This window comes from Dama dama, chromosome 14 (genome assembly GCF_033118175.1).
Source record: "Dama dama isolate Ldn47 chromosome 14, ASM3311817v1, whole genome shotgun sequence".
NCBI classification, from domain to species: Eukaryota; Metazoa; Chordata; class Mammalia; order Artiodactyla; family Cervidae; genus Dama; species Dama dama.
Genome location: NC_083694.1, coordinates 61,387,569 through 61,407,604, shown reverse-complemented (window position 1 = coordinate 61,407,604; position 20,036 = coordinate 61,387,569). Strand labels below are relative to the sequence as shown.

Below are 20,036 nucleotides of genomic sequence, written 5' to 3'. Positions count from 1 at the left end.
ACTTAGTAACTAAACCACCACCACCACATGTAACTGATTGAATGTTGGACTGAAAGTGAAAAGCAGAATGGCTGTCTCTGTACAGAATGGGAAGTTTACCTTCCTGATCCCGTGGCTTATTGGGAGCTGCAGCTGCCGACCCTGCCCAGCATCACAAGAGAGTATTTTACGGCTTATCACCAACCCAGGAAGAGATCAACACATGAAAAGATACTCAACACCGCTCACTCTTAGAGAAATGCAGATCAAAACTACAATGAGGTATCACCTCACACCAGTCAAAATGGCCATCATCAGAAAAATCTACAAACAATAAATGCTGGAGAAGGGGTGGAGAAAAGGGATCCCTCTTGCATTGTTGGTGGGAATGTAACTTGGTATAACCAGTATAGAGAACCATATGGAGGTTCCTTAAGAAAACTAAAAATTCAGAATTTGAAGTATGGTTTCTATAGAATGGGAAATGCTTTAGCACCATCATAAAATTGTGCCATTGTTCAGTCAGAAACCATCTGCACACCTCTGTTTTTCATTAAACTGTGTTGTTTTCCAGCACGTGCTATGATGTTGGCACAGAGGAGGTGCTTAGGAGATACAGAGGTGTCTGTTGGACTGAGAGCACTATACAGGTGTTTTTACATTCCTTATTAGAAGTTTTATGGGAAACCAACCATTCAACAAATATTTGTTGTGCACCTACTACGTGCCAAGCCTCTCTCAAATGCTAGGCACAGAGCAGTGACCAGAACAAACAAACGACTTGCCATCATGGTACTTAAAATCTTCGTCTCAAACTGATGGTTGTGGGCTCAGCTAAAAGTTCTGTTACTAGGGAAGAAGAGGAAAAACGGATACTGAGACAATTAGCAGTCTGCCACACTGTTTTTTGCTTTTTTCTGTGTTTAAATGGGCATGTGACTGATAGGGCCCACATGGGGTCTGACTGATAAGACGGCGATTATGTCGACCTGGCAAACAAAGAATAAAAGCACAGTGATCCGTGAGACTGACCAAATTGCCCAAATGGCATTCTGTTTTCTCACCGGCACCTATCTTCTCAAAGCTGCCAGACCGCCAGATTCCAGACCTCCAGCTGCGTGACCACAGGACTCAACTACAGGCTAAAAATTAGCCATTCCTTCAGAGAATTGTTCATTGGTGGGGTATAAGAAGGACATCATCAGAAAGGGGAGATGCCAGTTCTCCTTAAGAGGCAGTCACCCTCTCTTTTCCCTCTAACAAATTTCCCTTTTCTTGCCTGACTACCCGGCTCACTCTCTTTTTCTCTGCATTCGCCTTACAGTGACTTCTTTGATTGATAAAAAATGGTAGACTGGTAATTCTGGTTTCTTTAACTTAAATGCTTATGTTGAATTTTATCATGCATCTTAAGAGCCTGTTGAAACAGCTGTCCTTTTTCTTATTTGGGGCTTCCCTGGTGGCTCAGATAGTTAACAATCCACCTACAATGCCAGAGGCCCGGGTTCAGTCCCTGGGTTGGGAAGATCCCCTGGAGATGGGAATGGCAACCCACTCCAGTATTCTTGCCTAGAGAATCCCATGAACAGAGGAGCCTGGCAGGCTGTGGTCCATGGGGTCGCAAAGAGTTGGACACGACTGAGCAACTAACACTTTCACTTTCTTATTTGAGTGTGTGTGTGTGTGTGTGTGTGTGTGTTGGAGATGGTTAGGGAGAGGCCAGATTTCAAAATAAGTTATTGAGTCATCAAGACAGTATGGTACTGGCACAAAGACAGAAATATAGATCAATGGAACAGAATAGAAAGCCCAGAGATAAATCCACGAACCTATGGACACCTTATCTTTGACAAAGGAGGCAAGGATATACAATGGAAAAAAGACAACCTCTTTAACAAGTGGTGCTGGGAAAACTGGTCAACCACTTGTAAAAGAATGAAACTAGAACACTTTCTAACACCATACACAAAAATAAACTCAAAATGGATTAAAGATCTAAATGTAAGACCAGAAACTATAAAACTCCTAGAGGAGAACATAGGCAAAACACTCTCCGACATAAATCACAGCAAGATCCTCTATGACGCACCTCCCAGAATATTGGAAATAAAAGCAAAACTAAACAAATGGGACCTAATGAAACTTAAAAGCTTTTGCACTACAAAGGAAACTATAAGTAAGGTGAAAAGACAGCCCTCAGATTGGGAGAAAATAATAGCAAATGAAGAAACAGACAAAGGATTAATCTCAAAAATATACAAGCAACTCCTGCAGCTCAATTCCAGAAAAATAAATGACCCAATCAAAAAATGGGCCAAAGAACTAAACAGACATTTCTCCAAAGAAGACATACAGATGGCTAACAAACACATGAAAAGATGCTCAACATCACTCATTATTAGAGAAATGCAAATCAAAACCACAATGAGGTACCATTACACGCCAGTCAGGATGGCTGCTATCCAAAAGTCTACAAGCAATAAATGCTGGAGAGGGTGTGGAGAAAAGGGAACCCTCTTACACTGTTGGTGGGAATGCAAACTAGTACAGCCGCTATGGAAAGCAGTGTGGAGATTTCTTAAAAAACTGGAAATAGAACTGCCATATGACCCAGCAATCCCACTTCTGGGCATACACACTGAGGAAACCAGATCTGAAAGAGACACGTGCACCCCAATGTTCATCGCAGCACTGTTTATAATAGCCAGGACATGGAAGCAACCTAGATGCCCATCAGCAGATGAATGGATAAGGAAGCTGTGGTACATATACACCATGGAATATTACTCAGCCATGAAAAAGAATTCATTTGAACCAGTCCTAATGAGATGGATGAAGCTGGAGCCCATTATACAGAGTGAAGTAAGCCAGAAAGATAAAGAACATTACAGCATACTGACACATGTATATGGAATTTAGAAAGGTGATAACGATAACCCTATATGCAGAACAGAAAAAGAGACACAGAAATACAGAACAGACTTTTGAACTTTGTGGGAGAATGTGAGGGTGGGATATTTCAAAAGAACAGCATGTATACTATCTATGGTGAAACAGATCACCAGCCCAGGTGGGATGCATGAGACAAGTGCTCCGGCCTGGTGCACTGGGAAGACCCAGAGGAATCGGGTGGAGAGGGAGGTGGGAGGGGGGATCGGGATTGGGAATACATGTAAATCCATGGCTGATTCATATCAATGTATGACAAAACCCACTGGAAAAAAAAATAATAATAATAAAAATTTTAAAAAAATTAAAAAAAACAAAAAACAACAACAACAAAAAAATAAGTTATTGAAAACTCCAGGTGCTGTTGTCTCTTCCCAATAACTCACTGTTAGGTATGAACAGCAGGTGTTTTTATTCCATTTTACAGGTGGAAAAATTGGAGCTCAAGTAAATTAATAAAGATGAGAGAGCTAATTGGCAAAAGAGCCACGTCTTCTGACTTGATACTTTTTTATTTAGTTAAGGATGTGGTTAGTTATATAATCTAGCAAGTAACTCAGGCTCACTGGGTGACTGAAATATTTACTGTTGTTTTTAACTGCAGTTGTCTCTAGAAATAAGTGAATCAAAGTAAACCTTTCTGTATAGAACCTGGCCCCTTCTTTCAGCATTCTCATGATCCTCCACTCAAATACCCACCTTTCCTTTACATGTTTTGCCCAGATCAGCCAGTGTTCCTCTTCACACGGAGACTGGATCCTGGTGCTGAGATTTCCCATCGTGCTTCGTTGAGCCCACCCAGTCCTTGGGCTGTGACTTTCTCTGTGGTCACCCTGGCTCCAGTTCCTCATGACGTGATGTTTAATGTTTCTGTGTTTGGCTAAGGCATTTCCCCACCAGGGCTGAGGACCGACAGTTTATGTCAACAGCCCCTCCTAGCTCCTTGGCTGAGAACTAGCCCTCCTTGCATGCTGGTGACTGCACCATGTTCTTGGGTTGCATCTGTTCCTGTCATTTACAGTCAGGATATTCATATAGCAGAGTAAAGGGTCTCTTTGTTGCATTGGAACAGAAAACTGAGGGTTTCAGAAATTAAGAAAAATACTTATCAGTGATGAAGTGGAAGTGAAAGGAGAGCAAGCTTTGGGAGAGAGTCTCTAATCTCAGGTTCCTCACCCTGTAAAATGAGGTTAATAATACCTACCTTGAGAATTACAGTAAGAGTTAGAGATATAGATAGGAAATGTCCAGCGTAGTGCCCAGAACATAGTGGATTCTCCAAAAATGAGAAAGAATAAAATAAAATCTATTTTCTTCACTTTCCATAATAATTAAAATTTGGGCAACAATCCCAAGGGAAATGAAAAATACATGTTCATACAAAAACTTGTACTTGAAAGTTCATAGCATTGTTCTTAATAGCTAAGAAGTGAAACAACAAACTTCCATTAACTGGTCAATTGATGAACAAAATGTGGTCTATCCATACAGTGAATATTTTTCAGCCATGAAAAGGAATGAAGTACTGATACATACTATGACATGGATGGATTTTGAAAACATCATGCTAAAGAAAGAAATCAGATACCAGAAGGTTACAGTTGAATGATCCCATTTCTATGCAATCTCCAGAAAATGCAAATCCATAGAAACAGAAAGTAGACAAGTGGTGACCAGGGGCTAGAGAGAGAGGATGATGAGAAGCGGCTGCTAACGGGTACAAGGCTTTTGGGGTGATGAAAATGTTCTGAAATTAGATCATAGTAATGGTTGCATAGCTCTATGGGCACACTAAAACCACTGCATTATATACTCTCAAAGGGTGATACTAGGTGTGTGAATTATAGCTCAATAAAGCTATTATTTAAAAATAGGAGCAGGACTGAATATGCCTTAGTTGCTCTGGGAAGAGATGTTATAAATGGCGTTTGTGCAAGTATACCTGTGTGCTTACCATATGTGTCGGTGTTTTTTCTTTTTTCTAATAGTGACTCTATTGCTATTAGACTAGCTGAGAGAATTATTTAGACCTTGCTCAACCTGTGCATGTCAGTCTTTCTTTGTCCCTGAAGATGCTTGCTGCGTATGTGGAAGCAGGACAGTGATATTACTGCTATCCTCCCAACCATACCTGAAATACTTAATTACTGAAATATGTGCCCTGAGCATGTGCAGATGGATGGACAGTGGTTGTTAAGAGCTGAGATAATGTGGTCTTTGTGTTGGGTCCCTGGTTTCCACAGAGCGCCTCCCATGCTGGAATATATTTATGGCATTTCAGCCTAATAGGTTAAAAGAGGCTTTTATCTCTAAACCTGAATATCTGGCTTTTCTTAGGAAAGTCTAGCATTTCTGGGCACACTTTCTAGCATGGCAGCAATCAGAGGGAGTCTGCGTGTGCCTCTGCCTTACAGTTCTCCTTTCACACCGTCCCCTCAGACCGGGCCCATTTCACTCCTGTATGCAATCTCTGCTCAGCCTTTGTAGGCATTTGGGTTGGACTGGGGAACATCATCCTGCAATTGTTCATTTATCCATTCATTAAACTGATGATTAGTGCCTGCTTTACATGGTAAACTCTATTAGGTGCTGGAATAGTCCTGTCCACAGGGAAGAGGGTCAGGTAACGGAGAAGGACAGGAGCAGTACAAGAGCAGGTGCAATGTTGGGAGTACGGGCAGGGAATCGATGTGTGGTTACAGGTCTGGGGGTGGGAGGTTCAGGGCTCCTGGAGAATGTGTCCCTGGATAGGGTGGTATCTTCTCTTTAGTATCAGAACTTTAGTTTTTGGCCCATCGAAGAACATTTCACTAGTAATTCCATTTCTTCAGGACATAGCCACAAATTAAGAAAACTTAATAGAATTGGAAAATACAACAAGGAAAAGAGGAAATAAAGAGTAGGTAAAAAGGAGTGGGAAGAAGAATAAACAAAGGAGAAAGAAGAAAAACAGGAAAAAGGGTCCTTAGACAAATGAGAAACATTTATCTTGTCTCAGATGCTGCCACTGATGCTTTCATGAAATGCCAAGGTTTTTGACTCCAAGGAAGATTATGCCAAAGGGAACTTCAGCAAAGGTTATAGGGAACTAATGAATCTTCCCATTTTTCTTGTTTTATTTCTTGTCATGCTTTCATGTTGAGATGTTCACATTGATTAATGTGCTTCATCAGGCAGAGAACTCCTTCCAGTTTAACAGGTGGGCATCACTGTCTGTGGGTGTGTGCAGTGGGGTGTGCGGTGGGGTGTGTGAGCTAGTGTTGGAAGGGGTATCAAAAGGCCTGAAGGAAAAGTTCAGGCTCTAACCCCCACCATATGTATGGCTTCAGCAAGACATAATCTCTCATCCTCAGCTTTCTCATCTATGTGTGTGTGTGCGCTCAGTCGTTCAGTCATGTCCGACTCTTTGTGACCCCATGGACTAAAGCCCACCAGGCTCTTCAGTCAATGGGGATTCTCCAGGCAAGAATACTGGAGTGGGTAGTATATCCCTTCTCCAGGGGAGCTTGCCGACCCAGGTATCGAACCGGGATTTCCTACATTGCAGGTGGGTTCTTTACTAGCTGAGCTACCAGGGAAGCCCTAACATGGAGAAATAAAAAGAACATCTATCTTAGCTAATCATGAAGCTCAAAATGGGACAGTGTATGACATACAGGGGTGAGGGGTTCTTAACACCAAGAGACGAAAATCTAGCTCACGATCGAAAGTATCAAGGAATGGTCTATTTGTAATATGTTTAATTAAGTTCATCCTGCTTTTATTAAAGTGATAATGGGCTTTTGAATTCACCATTACCTGGTCAATCTGCAAATTTTAACCACGCCTCTTTCTTGCTGTTTAGGAGTGTGATTGGTTACTTGGTTGACTCCCTTTCCAGAATTAGCATTTCTTTTTACATCACTCTTACTCAGTCTTTAGATGTAACACCTTTGATTGTTTCTGAGACTGAATGGTTCATACTGAGGGAGGACACCAAGACAGTATAAATATTTATTTGTTGCTGAGGAGGGTTTCATGAGAAGTGAATTTTCCTGATTTGTTAGTTCATTAGAAAGAATTGCTACTAACTGATTTGGTAGGATCTAGGAGAAGACTTTTGTTGGAAGAAATTCCCAGCTTCCAGTTCCTATCTGTATCCTGAAACATAGTCACAGCTAGTCCACCCAGCAGACAGAGTCTAGTTTTTTAAACAATGGTACACAGTAGCCAGGAGGCCAGAATCCATCTTCGTATTTGCCAAGTGGCCAGGCATGTCTCTTCCCACCTTGGCAGGACAGCAGCTGGTGAGCCTGTCCCCGAGAGCACAGACAGTGGTGGGGCTTGATGACATGCCCTTTCTTGAAAATGAATTTCACTAGTTGCTTCTAAAAGTGAAATTTTATTTGTAGGTGGAGCTCTTTATTTTCTACACCAATGAGTCTTCCTTGCTGGATGAAAACATGAGGCAATTAAGAGGGCAATTCAGATTTTGAAGTCTCAAGTTGGAAAATTCATTTTTTGCCAACTCGCTAGTCATGGCATTGAATGGTCCAGGTGGCGACTAACTTTGTTGTTCATTCCATCACAGCTCCCTTGAGCCTCTTGCAGGTTCCAAGACAGCAAAGATCAATCACCACACAGCATTGCCCTCCTCCTGCCCCACTGACTGCAGGCCTGTTGCTCTGTAGCATTGGACGTCTAGACTTTCTGGGGTGGCAGGAAAGCTGAGAACATTCCCTGAGGGTCAGTGCAGATGGAGGTGATCAGGAGTACCATGTCCTCAGTGTCTGTGTTCCACTTGCAGAGTGGTCCAGTCTGCATCTTTAATTTGGCTCCAGTGGCCCCACACTTAGTAATGTGAGTTTAGCTCTCACAACCTCAGTAGTTCTTATAAAAAGAAATGAGCCAGTTGCAATTATTTCAAATTGGCTACTTGTTCAGGAGCCAAGACTGAGGAATGAAAACTGACCTTCTAAAACAAGGAGGAAAGTCAGTGTGTTTAGACGTCGCCAAAGAAACCTCAGTTTTATTTTTGGCCGCAGCCAAATAGGAAGGCTTGGTCACTCTGCAGAATTGTTTATCTGCCGGTCTGCTGCAGGGGCTCTTGCTTTCCCCTGTAACAAGTGACCATGCACCTGCTGGCCTGGGGACTTCATCAGCCAAGAAAATCCCTATACATGCTGTTGACTGAATTTGCAGTATGTGCATGCGGGCGTACCAAGTTGCTCAGTCGTGTCTGACTCTTTGTGACCCTTTGGGCTGGAGCCTGCCAGGCTCCTCTGTCCATGGGATTCTCCAGGCAAGAACACTGGAGTGCACTGCCATGCCCTCCTCTAGGGGATGTTCCTGACCCAGGGATCAAAACCTTGTCTCTTACACTTCCTGCATTGGCAGGTGGATTCTTTACCACTGAAAGTCTCCTGGGGAGACTGCAGTATGTGTTTACTGCTGTCCTAATCTGACTTTGAATCCAAGACTCATGGGCCTTTGCTGACAAGGCCCAGGTAGGGAAGAGGAAGAGGCAAGAGGAACCAGAAGCAGAAGCAGAGAGGAAGCGGACTTGCAGTTTGATGGCGAGCCGTGACCTAGACTCCCTCCTGAGGCCATATGGATGTTGCCCCTGTATCTGCCAGCTCTTCCATTTCAGGTGCCGCCAGCTCCAGAGAAAGCCAGCAAAGACTAATGGACAGAGAGGGGACCAACCATCAGCATCACAGCCGTATCAGGGCCACGGTTCTTCTGAAGGTGGAGGAGGGAGACCTCTTAGTGGCCGGCAGGTTCCAGTACTCCTGGGACTCCAGGTCACTCTCCCAATGAGGCCTTCAAAGAAAATTAATTACATGAGGATTGGCACAGCTCCAGAGCTGAGCTCTCCTTGCTATGTCATTGGGAGCCGGAGAGATGATTTAATGTGACTCTCTACTCTGGTTGGGAGAATTGAGGCCAAGATTGAACAGGCTTCGCTTCCCAGGAGCCTGGCGTTCCAGCCAGTACCTGTTTGTGCTTCATGAACAGTGGTGTTCCAGTCTGATTGGTGAAATGACTAATCACTGTGTATCACTTTGTAGGTCATCTCTCCAGGTGTATCTTCGCATCATTCCTTGCTTTCTTCAAAGAATCCTCTAGTGATGTCCCTTACCTCTCCGGGTGCTTTTCTTGCTCTCATAGGGAGAAGATGACAGACTCATCTTCTGTGGGACTGGAAGGAGCTGTGGGTTTGAGAGAAAGCCTCGGCTTCTCCTGCACACTCTGTGTCCTTGATGGATAAATCCGTCTAGCTGCAGAGTTTTGTGTGTCCTGCAGCTGGTGGGGCTGTAGGACGGGTCAGGCTCTGCACCATTACATTTTCTACAGGGCTCTGAAAATAGAACCTTTAACTCAGGCCTCAAGTTTCCTCAGGGAGCTTGCATCTGGGTCTTTGCTCTGTCTGTCTCTCTCCAACCCTCTGAAGACACCAGTGCATGCTTTCATGATTATGTATTTGAATGGAAACACATTTTCATCAGAGGGATTAAAAAGCAGCAGTTAGAAGTGTCTGCCTGGATTTCTGTTTATTTGCCTTCACCAGGGGAGTGGAGGAGCAGGGCGGAGGTCTCAAGGGGGCGGAATGCAAGCCCTCCTCAGTGGCCTGGAGCTGGCCCCTCTATTGTTCCTCTGGGACAAGGCAGGAGACTGGCCGTGTGCATCAAAGATGGGTGTGGATGGACCTGCAACCACAGTGGGAGGACTTGCTCATTTCCTCAGAAGCCTGAGAACAAAGAGAATCTGAACAATTGGGGGAAGTAACCATATAGGAAATATTTAAAACTTAATCAGGAGAGTATTCAAAGTCTCTGCCTCTACTTTTAATTAGACACATCTATCTTTGCAGATTCCACGCAGCTAATTTCTCAGGATGTTTGGCAGGAGTGGATACTTAGGCAGAGTTTGGAGTTGTTTAGTCTGTACACCAGGAAAGTAAATTTCATACGATGAAACCTTTGTTAAAAAAATTAGGAGGAAATGCATCAACGCGTAGGGAGGGCGAAGAGAACGTCAGTCCCGTGTAATGCAGAAGCAACGGTCAAGGAAAGAAGTAGATGCTGTCTGAAGTTGCCTACACTGTAAGCATTTGGAAGTAATATGGAATTCTTAAAACTTTTGGCTCACGCTGCAGTCAAGATTCTGGGGGTTGGTTTTGTTTTAAGTTACTCTTACCCATAATACTTTGAGTGAAGAAGAATGTGCATTAGAGCGGGTTCTCAGTTTCAGGACTTGCTCTATATGTGCTACGTCTACCATGAGACGGAGTGGTTTGACAATCCTAGTGCCCTTCTTGGCTATGATGCTGGGCTTTGGGGGCTGTGGCCGTGTGTGACTGTGGATGCAGTTTTTGCTGATACACTGTACTTCTCGGTACAGCTGCAAGCTGGACAGGGTCTGTGTCTCCCCCCCACGTTGCTTCCTGGCCCATTTTCCCGCCTGCTTGTTCTCCCCCACCTTTGTCCCCTGATACTATCAGCTACACACATCACCTCTTTTCCCTCCAGAAAACAGAATGTCCCCGTGGGTCTGTGGGTCTCTCCCTCCTAGATCTTGTTTCGAAGAAGGGAGCTGGTTCTTATCTGATTTCCAGAAAAGACTTGAAAGTAGATTGAATTGGCCATTGGCATTACCTCCTGATCCTCTATTTTTTGAATAATGTTTTAAATAAGGATGGTTTTCATTCAAATATCCATTTTATGAAATAAGATTTTCAAATATTAGTCATACCCCTCTGTCCTTCATTCTTCTGTACCTTGTGACGTAAGTTACATATCATCATGTTACTTGGTGTTTTATAGAAGTTTATTCTCTGTGTAATATGGCCTTTCACTATGCTTTGCTTAACAGTTGGTTTTTTTCTCTTGAATATTTCTCTTAAAGATTTCTCATCCTCTCTTAAAGATTTCACTTGTTACTTTTGGAGCAGCTCTGACTCCCAAAAGCTCAAGTCGGAAGAATAAAAACCATTATAGATTGAGTTTAACAAAATCCTGTGTACTGAATTGCTATAAATGGAAGAAGTGGCCACTGTTTACATCTCTTTATTTGCTCTTGTCAAGGCCATGCTCCCAGGGAACCACCACTGCTGATAATGCCAATAGCTTTCCCTCCCAGTAGGAACTGCTGAATTGCCAATGAAGTATAAACATTAAACATTTTTACTCTCACTTAAGTGTCTCAGATACCTCTATTTTCCCATGACTCTTCCTTTCCCATTTGTCCTCCATTTCTTCCTTCCTTCCTCCCTTCCATCCTGTTTTAATTTTATTCAGTGTGGTTTTAAAAAATCAGGAATAGTGTTGAATTTTGACTAATGCTTTAGGATTTTTGTAGCATATTCATTGAAAGATAACTGATCTGTAGTTGTGTCTTTATCAGTTTAGGTATCACTGTTGCACTTGCATTATTAAAAGGACTTGGAACAAACCACATAACTTACTGCTAAGTGTTAAGATGGGCTTTCCAGATGGCTCAGTGCTAAAGAATCCACCTGCCAATGCAGGAGACAAAGGAGATGTGGGTTCAATCCCTGAGTTGGGAAGACCCCCAGCAGGAAATGGCAACCCACTCCAGTATTCTTGGCTGGGATTCCCATGGACAGAGGAGCCTGGCAAGCTGCAGTCCACGGGTCACAGAGTTGGACATGGCTGAGTGCGCACGCACGCACACATACTGTTAAGATATCTGGTAGAACTTCCCTATGAAACCATCTGGGTCTAGTGTTTTCTTTTGTTTCTTCCTTTATTTCTTCCAAGAAAACTGTTCTCTTTAAGTTTTATGTTTATACTGGAATCAATTTTGCTAACATGCATCTTGCTAGGATATCTTCTATTATATCTAGTTTTCAAATTTATTTTTCATCAAGTTATATGAATTAACTGCATATGATTTTTTAAAAAAATTCTTTCATGTCAGTCATATTCTCTTCATCTTTGTCTTTTCTTATTTTTAATTTTTGTGTTGTCTGGGTTATATTAACTAGTGATTGTCTTTTGTTGATTTTTTTACTTAAAAAAGTAACATTTCTTTTGTTTATTAGTTCTGCTTTTTCTCTGTTTTCAACCTCATGACTTTCTACTTTTATCTTTATGCTTGTTTGTTTTGTTGCCCTTTCTCTAGCTTTTGGAGTAGGAGTTTAAGTCATTAATTTTTATTGATTTAAGGATAAAAAACTGAGTTTTATCTGACCACTGCTTTAACTGTATCCCTCAGTTCTGATCTCTAGTCTAGTTTTTATTATTTGTCTTCATAAGTTCTAAGGTTGATTTGTATTTCTTCTTTCACTTAATAGTTGTTTAATAGAAAGTTTTAATGGAATTTTGGAGGTTTTATTACTAATTTTTGATTTTATGAAGTGATCAGAGAATGCTATAAATATTATTCCAATTTTGTAAAGCTTTCTTCATAATGTAATTGTTGGTCAATTTTTGTAAATGTTTCATGTGCACTTGAGAAAGAAGTAGAATCTCTATTATTGTGTTCCATAGATTCTTTACATATTTACTTTTTTCCCCTTTGCACTTTCTTTAACTGAAAATAGTATATTAACACCTCTTATTATTGGTGCTTGTTTTACCTTTTTATACTTTCTGCTATATAGGGGTTGGCAAACCACAGCCTGTAGATCTGTTGCCTATTTTCGTAAACAAATCTTTACTGGAGCACAATAATGCTCATTCATTCATGTGTTATGAATGACAGCTTCACTGCTACAATGACAGAGTTAAGTAGTTACAACAGAGAGTATATAGCCTACAAGCCTAAAATAGTCACTGTCTGGCTTTTGAAGAAAAGTTTGCCAACCCTTGTACTATATATAGGTACATGGATATGCACATTTATTATATGGTTGATGTGAATGACATTATTTAGCATTGTTATTATCATTACAGTTTTTTCCTGTCATGTTTAATAATTTTGGCCTGAATTCTGCCTTATTTGATGTAAAGATTGCAACCCATGCTTTCCTTCTTTCTTTTCCAATTGACTGGCATATCTGTTCATTTGGGGTGTTCTGAGTAGCTTCGTTTGTGATACATTATATTATTCATACCATGTGTTTGCCTTGTGAGACTGTTTGAAAATATTTTTGTTTTATAAATGACTTAAACTGCTTTTTAAGTGAATCAGTTTGTTAAACTTGCAAGATAGATCAGAAACAGATTTTACATACATTGTTGGTAGACTTCTGAAGGTATTCTGTCTTGTGTAAGTGATGGTAGAGTTATCTGAACTAAACAGGTGAAGATACCTTGGACTTTTAATTTTATACTAAGAACTGTTATTGTGACTTTCCCCTCTACTGTGTGTGATTAAAACAACATTGATTAAAAATTTTGTGGGACTTGAAAATGCAACTGAATTATTGCTTAAATTGAGAGTTGCTGCTATGAAGTTAAAAGGTAGATACCTAAAAATTGGATAATTAAATTAGAACAATTTAATTTCCAATTAAAACAAATGGAAAACTTTCCAAGAATATTAGTTAACTAACCCATTCATTTTACACATATACTGTTTTTAGATTGATTCTACTATTTACCAAGTCCTGCTTAAGGATCTAATGACACAGAGATGGTTGAAAGCCGTATCTCTCGCTTCAGAAATTGATTGTCTAGATTGGAACACAAGGGAGTCATTTTCATGTACACGGTGTCTAGAACTGGCCGTTCTTTCAGTTTATCTGGAGTCTTTTGGCTTCCTCCTCTGTCTTTGGATGACATAATAACTGAACTCTGTGGTGCTTTCTCTCATGCAGGGCGGCCACTGACCACAATGTGGATAATACAACAGAAATACTCAGGGAGTGGCTGAAAAATGTACAGAAAGCCTATCACTATGTGGAGTGGAGGCCTATGGATGAACCTGAGTGAGTAGCAGAGAACATTCTGTGAACTCGTTATTTACCCTTCCCCCGCTTAATCAGTTTTTCGGTCACTTAGGCTTCCAATCTTAGAGACACATGTGATTTTTCATTGTCTTTTGTCTCTGTATCTGATAGTAAGTTACAAAGACCTGCTGTTTCTTCCTTTGACAGATCTTTGTATTTCTTTTCCTCTTTACTCATGCAACTACCGGCCAAGTTCAGACTCTCATTCGTTCTCAAGTGAATTAACACAGTAGTGTATGTTTTAAAATATTGATATTACTTATTCATACTTTGAGTATTAACCTTTTATACTTGAGGGATCATAGTGAAAGTTTGTATACTTCTTATTTATACCTTGCTTTTTCACCCATCGTATGTTGGTAATTGTGCCATAGCAACAGTTAAGGGATATCTCATTATTTTTGTGACTGCAGAGTATCCACTGATGGGTGAACCATAATTATTTAATCATCCTCCTACTAATGGACATTTACATTATTTCCAGTCTTTACCCTAGCAATTTTTTTTTTTTTTTTTTTTTGGCTGCACTGCATAGCATGCAAGATTCTAGTTCCTGGACCAGGGATTGAACCTGTGTCCCCTGCATTGGCAGTGCAGAGTCTTAATCACTGAACCACAGGGAAGACCCTACTGCAGCAGTTTCTTAGTTGCTTTTATCTTCAAAATGATACTGTATATCACACTGTCAAATCAATCTACCTAAAATATTAATGATGGCCTTTCATTTCTTTGTTGAAAAAACTTCAGTGACTCTCTACTGCCTACAGAATGAAGTTCAAATGCCTGATTTGAAATATTTAATAAATATTTTAAAAATATCCATATCTTTACACCAATATTTCCTAAAAGAAAACTGCATTATCCAGATGTTCCTTTTATTTTATTCAACCCCAGGCTTTCCTTCCCTTCTTTATGATAACCTTTATCCCAAATTCTACCTGCTACCAAAAGCTGTGGCTAATCATTCCAGTTACAAATTTCTACCTTCTCTCAACACTTGATTGCTTATTTCCTGTAGCATCTTGTTTGGCACAACAATAAACAACAAACATTGACTATCTAATTCAGGCATTTTTTTCTATTTTATTTTTTTACACAGGGGCTAACATGTACAAATACTTTATGTTTCACTCAGTGCTATGTTCTTGTAAGCACCAAATTTATACTTGTTGAATAAACAAATGAGTGAATGAGAATATGAATAAATATATTTCAAACTTACTACTCTAAATGTTCCCCAGGCTACTATAGTTCTAAATTAAGGAACTGTAGAAGTGGGATGCAGAGAAGGCAATGGCACCCCACTCCAGTACTCTTGCCTAGAAAATCCCATGGACGGAGGAGCCTGATAGGCTGCAGTCCATGGGGTCACAAAGAGTCGGACACGACTGAACGACTTCACTTTCACTTTTCACTTTTATGTATTGGAGAAGGAAATGGCAACCCACTCCAGTGTTCTTGCCTGTAGAATCCCAGGGATGGGGTCGCACAGAGTCAAACACAACTGAAGTGACTTAGCAGCAGCAGTAGCAGAAGTGGGATGAATTGAGCTGCTGAAATTTTTCCCAGGATAAGTCATTTATTGGAAGCTGCATGTGTATTTTAAAAATAATAAATGCTGTTCCAGAACAAATTTTTGTTCTTTTAGTCTCTCACTGTATAATATTTTTTATTATATGTACATATATATGTATCTACATATATGTCTCAATCTCAGCATATGGTCTATAGATGGAGCAAACCTTAACAATCAAATGTGGACACTGTCAAAGATTCTGAACACTTTTTTGGAGTTACTTATAATGGAATTTGGCCCAGTTAGAGTGGCCCAGAAAAACTCTATGTACCTCTCCCGCATCCTGGTAATTTTCTCCATAGCCAGATTTTGACTAAATATATTGTATGCCAAGGTCAGTGTGAGAAATATCAGAGAAGGTATTTTTAGGGGCAACATATTCAGAGAAAAAAAAAAAAAACAGGAATTCCACTGATTTTTGTAGAAATGATTGGGGAAAACATTTCAAAGACTTCCTGTGTAATAAACAGTTTTTTTCATCTTATTTGTATGGTTATGGTCTCTTTTTTGTGGTTTCTCTTTTACTGAGGCAAATGTCCTGCCAGTATGCAGCTACAAGGACTTGAAGTGGTGGCCAGTTTGGGGCCCCTGTGACTTTCTCAATGTCCGTACCAGGTGGGGGCTTTCAGAAAGGTTCTTAAGGGTGAGCCAACCCAGCTGCCTCCATGTCCGTGGATGAGTCCTGGCGACCTTATGGGTGTTGAGAGACATTCCAGCATTGTATATTTGCTCCGTGATCTCACTCCATCTGGGGGAGATCAACGTGTTGGACTCTGTAGAGTCCTTTACTGAGACTTGACCACAGAAAATAAACCTTTGTTTTTCCTGGGAAGCTCCTAATTTGATGCTGTAACATTTTCAAGTGTATCTGATGGCTGAATGTATGAGAAAGTGTCTAGGAATATGAGCTTTGGGGTTATGCCTAGATTCAAATTCTGGCTATACCCCTTATTAATGGCGTAATGTTAAGCAAATGACTTAACCACTCTGACTAATTTCCTCAGCTGTGAAGAGGGGAGAGTGGTAGCACTTACATCATAAAGATAGTGAATTCTAATGAGAACTGAAATATTGGGTCAGCCAAAAAGTTCATTCGGGTCTTTCCATAAGATGTGCAGAAAAACCCAAACAAACTTTTTTGCCAGCCTAGTGTTTCATATAAAGATTCCTGTGTATGGGAAGCAGCAAATTACTTAATCTCTCCTTTTTCCAATTTCTTACGTGTAATGAGGGGATAATGATAACCATAATAGTATCGATTTCCTAGGGTTACTACTGGAAGATAAAATGGATTAGTACATAGTGCCTGCAATATATAAGCACTCAATAATTATTAACCATCATCATCATCACAATTATTATTATAGGTCTTACCCTGATGAAATTGGACCAAAGCACTGGCCTGCCTCCCGTTTTGCCCACGTGATGAAACTACGACAGGCAGCCCTTCGAACTGCGAGGGAAAAATGGTCAGACTACATTCTGGTAAAAACAGATGTTTAATTTCTTGACAACTGTTATCTAGAATGTGTCCAAATCAATTGTCAATAATCTAGGACTGTGGGAGCAATCAAATGTCCTTTTTTAGGCCTCTCCTCTTCAATGTTCTAATAAAGGCACAAGAAAGAATCTGGAGAACTTAATATCGGGAGACCTGGATTTCATCTCAGACCCATTCCTCACATGCATTTTTAGTGAGTTAGCAAATAAGCTCCTGAATTATTCTATCTCTTTATTGTAGTAAACATGAAAAACCCTAAATCTTTTTAGTTCAGAGGGAATGCTGTGGGTAAAGTAATATAAAAGGTCTTAACTTCTTGGGACTTCCCTGGTGGTCCAGGGGCTAAGACTCTGAGCTGTCAGTGCAGGAGGCCTGGGTTTGATCGCTGCAGCATGAAGGTCAACTAGATCTCACTAAAGACCCTGCATGCCTGCATGCCACAACAAAGATCAAGGATCCACACACCACAGCTAAGACCCGGCACAGCCAAATAAATACATTACAAAATTTTTTTTTTAAAAGGTCTTAACTTTTTAGAAGAGTTTCGGGGATATGAGAAATTAATTACATAAAAATAGTCAAATTAACAGCCCTGAAATGCTGTTCCTTTTGGCTCCTGAGTGTCTGGGGACCAGCACCTCTTGCTTGGATTCCTAGTCGTTCCTAATTATGCTGGACCCTCCTGGAGAATTTCTCTCCATGAAGAGGTTCCATTACTTTCCTTAGAATTTCCAGAGTGGTCCAGAAACATGCTGGCCTTGATGATTAGGAATCCATGTTCTATCCCATCCTTGTCCTCCAGGAACCTGGGTCTCCATTGGAAAGGACAGGTCCCTGAGCAGTAAGGAGCTGCAGTCCCTGCTCTCATTTGAAAACTGACAGAGTCTTCTTTCCCCACAAGTTTATGGCAACCGAGTTCTTCCTCTGTGCGCACCCCCACAAATCCATTTAATTCTCTTGGCAAGCCTTTTTCAATACAACACTAGAAATACGACTAACGAAACAAAGGCAGTGATGTTTCATAAAACTAATGGACGTCTGTTCTCTGACTCCTAAAGGGAACACTTTTGACCTCCTTCAGCCTCTCAATCACAACAGAAATCAGCCCAGTAGTTTATCGCACTTCCACTTTCAATATGGATAATTTCATAGAATTTGCAGTTGTGCTGATATTTAACATAGCATAGCTGTTTAAATGTCTTTGAAGTGCACAAGTGCTGAGCCAGAAAATTTTGGGTGAAGAGATTGACTATCAACGGAATGAAAGCTTCTGAGGTTTTGCTTTCTGTGTGTGGGGGAAATATGCATAACATAAACTCTACCATCTTAATTTTTAAAGTGTACAGCTCAGAGTGATTATTTTATGTAATAGAAACTGTTACACTGTCCCTGTAAATGAATGTGTTAACATAGATTTCTGATGAGAATGGGAAATAGCTTCACTACTATATAATATACTTTAAACAAACAAACAAATCTAATTGCAGCATTAAGAGAGCATTCATGGATTCATTTGGGGCCAGTTTGACATTACTATAGACAACCTAAATAGGTCTGTTCATTTACACTTAGAATGAGCACACAATAAATGCAAACAAATCTTTTAAGGGCTTGAGACCCATTCGTATCTTATACTTATCAAGGTGTCATTGAGTTCCAGTCTAGTATTTGCCCAATGATAACACCAATTCATTGCTTGATGCCTATGCATAGCTAAACATGTGGAAGTTAGACTGGATGCATTTTGCCTGAATGAAAGCCATTCAGCCCCAAGGGGTTTCCATAACAAAAACAGGGATAGCTGGTTCTGTATGTCATGGGCAAGTTTCCACGATCCTTTGGCAAGTGTTAGGTTACTCTTATGCCCATTACTGAAAAGTACCTTTTCATCTGATGTTGTCCTTTTCTTTTCCTAGTTTATAGATGTTGACAACTTCCTGACTAATCCGCAGACCCTCAATCTACTGATCGCAGAAAACAAAACCGTTGTGGCCCCCATGCTGGAGTCTCGGGGCTTGTACTCTAACTTCTGGTGTGGAATCACACCTCAGGCAAGTCTGCTGGTTAACAAATTAAGGTTATGAGTTTTAACACGGCAGCCACCTGTCAACAGTAACCCCGTGAATCTTTTTCTGATTTTCTCCTTTGAAACACGCATATCATTGTGTTACTAGAGCAAGGATTTTCAGGAAAGGAGGTAAATCCATGTCCAATGCCAGAACCCAAAGAGCTCTTCTGTATTAATGAATTGTGAAGACATTATTCTAATAAGTTTAGGATTAGAAGCTTTAAATTAACCAGTAACGCTTACTGGGATTTGTACTTCTCCCTGATTCAGAGATTTTCAAAAAGTTAAATATTTTTGGTCATTAAAACTCACATGAGAACACTGTAAAAAACTGGAAATAGAAGAAAAGTTTTTTAAAAAACATCATGTTAATTGCTCCCATTCTAACATCATAGATAACAGATTACGTGTTTTTAACTATATCATCAAGTGGCTATTATGCAATTTACTTAGCCTTTCTTTTAGTTTAAAAACATTTAAGTTATTTGCAACTTTTAACTGTTATAATAACCATCATGATTAACATAAAATTTTCCACATTTAATATTATTTCCTTGGGACAACTTCTAAGAAGTGGAATTAGTGAGTTAAAGAGTATTAAACACTTTAATGACCCTTGATATGTTGCCAAATTTATTTCTAAAGAAATTGAATAATTGGAACTACTGTGGTAGATGTTTTTACAAAATTTAAGTTAAAAACAATATTTTAAATTTCCATCATCTCTCTTTTCCATTGTAAAAATCTTCAAAGTCTAGCTAAAGAGATGTTGCAGTGAATGTTTATGGCTGATTGTATTTCTGATTCTTTAGTTAATAAATTAAGAGAGATAAACTGATAAATGTAATATATATCAATGTAGGCTAAAGATTCTGTAAGGGAAAAAGTGTATATTAGGTGTGTTCTCATGCTCAGAGAGCTAAATTTTCAGTCCCTGTTTTATATTTGGTTTCGTTTTGGATGAAGAAAGAGGCTAATGGTGTGCTGGTAAATACTTAGTGGTGGCTCTCTGTAGGGAAAACCCCTGATTGCTAGCATTTGCCAGTTTTCATGGTGTCAGTATTCC

The 20,036-nt window shown here is 40.2% G+C and overlaps 1 protein-coding gene across 1 annotated transcript in view; it reads left to right on the top strand.

Annotated features, from left to right (window-relative positions):
- The window catches only part of COLGALT2 (collagen beta(1-O)galactosyltransferase 2), a 115,142-nt gene that overhangs the window by 55,616 nt on the left and 39,490 nt on the right, over positions 1 to 20,036 (top strand). Inside the window, exons 2-4 of the mRNA XM_061161270.1 lie at positions 13,694 to 13,804; positions 16,769 to 16,886; positions 18,819 to 18,953. Coding sequence (XP_061017253.1) covers positions 13,694 to 13,804; positions 16,769 to 16,886; positions 18,819 to 18,953 — 364 coding nt within the window. The remainder of the gene's footprint in view (positions 1 to 13,693; positions 13,805 to 16,768; positions 16,887 to 18,818; positions 18,954 to 20,036) is intronic.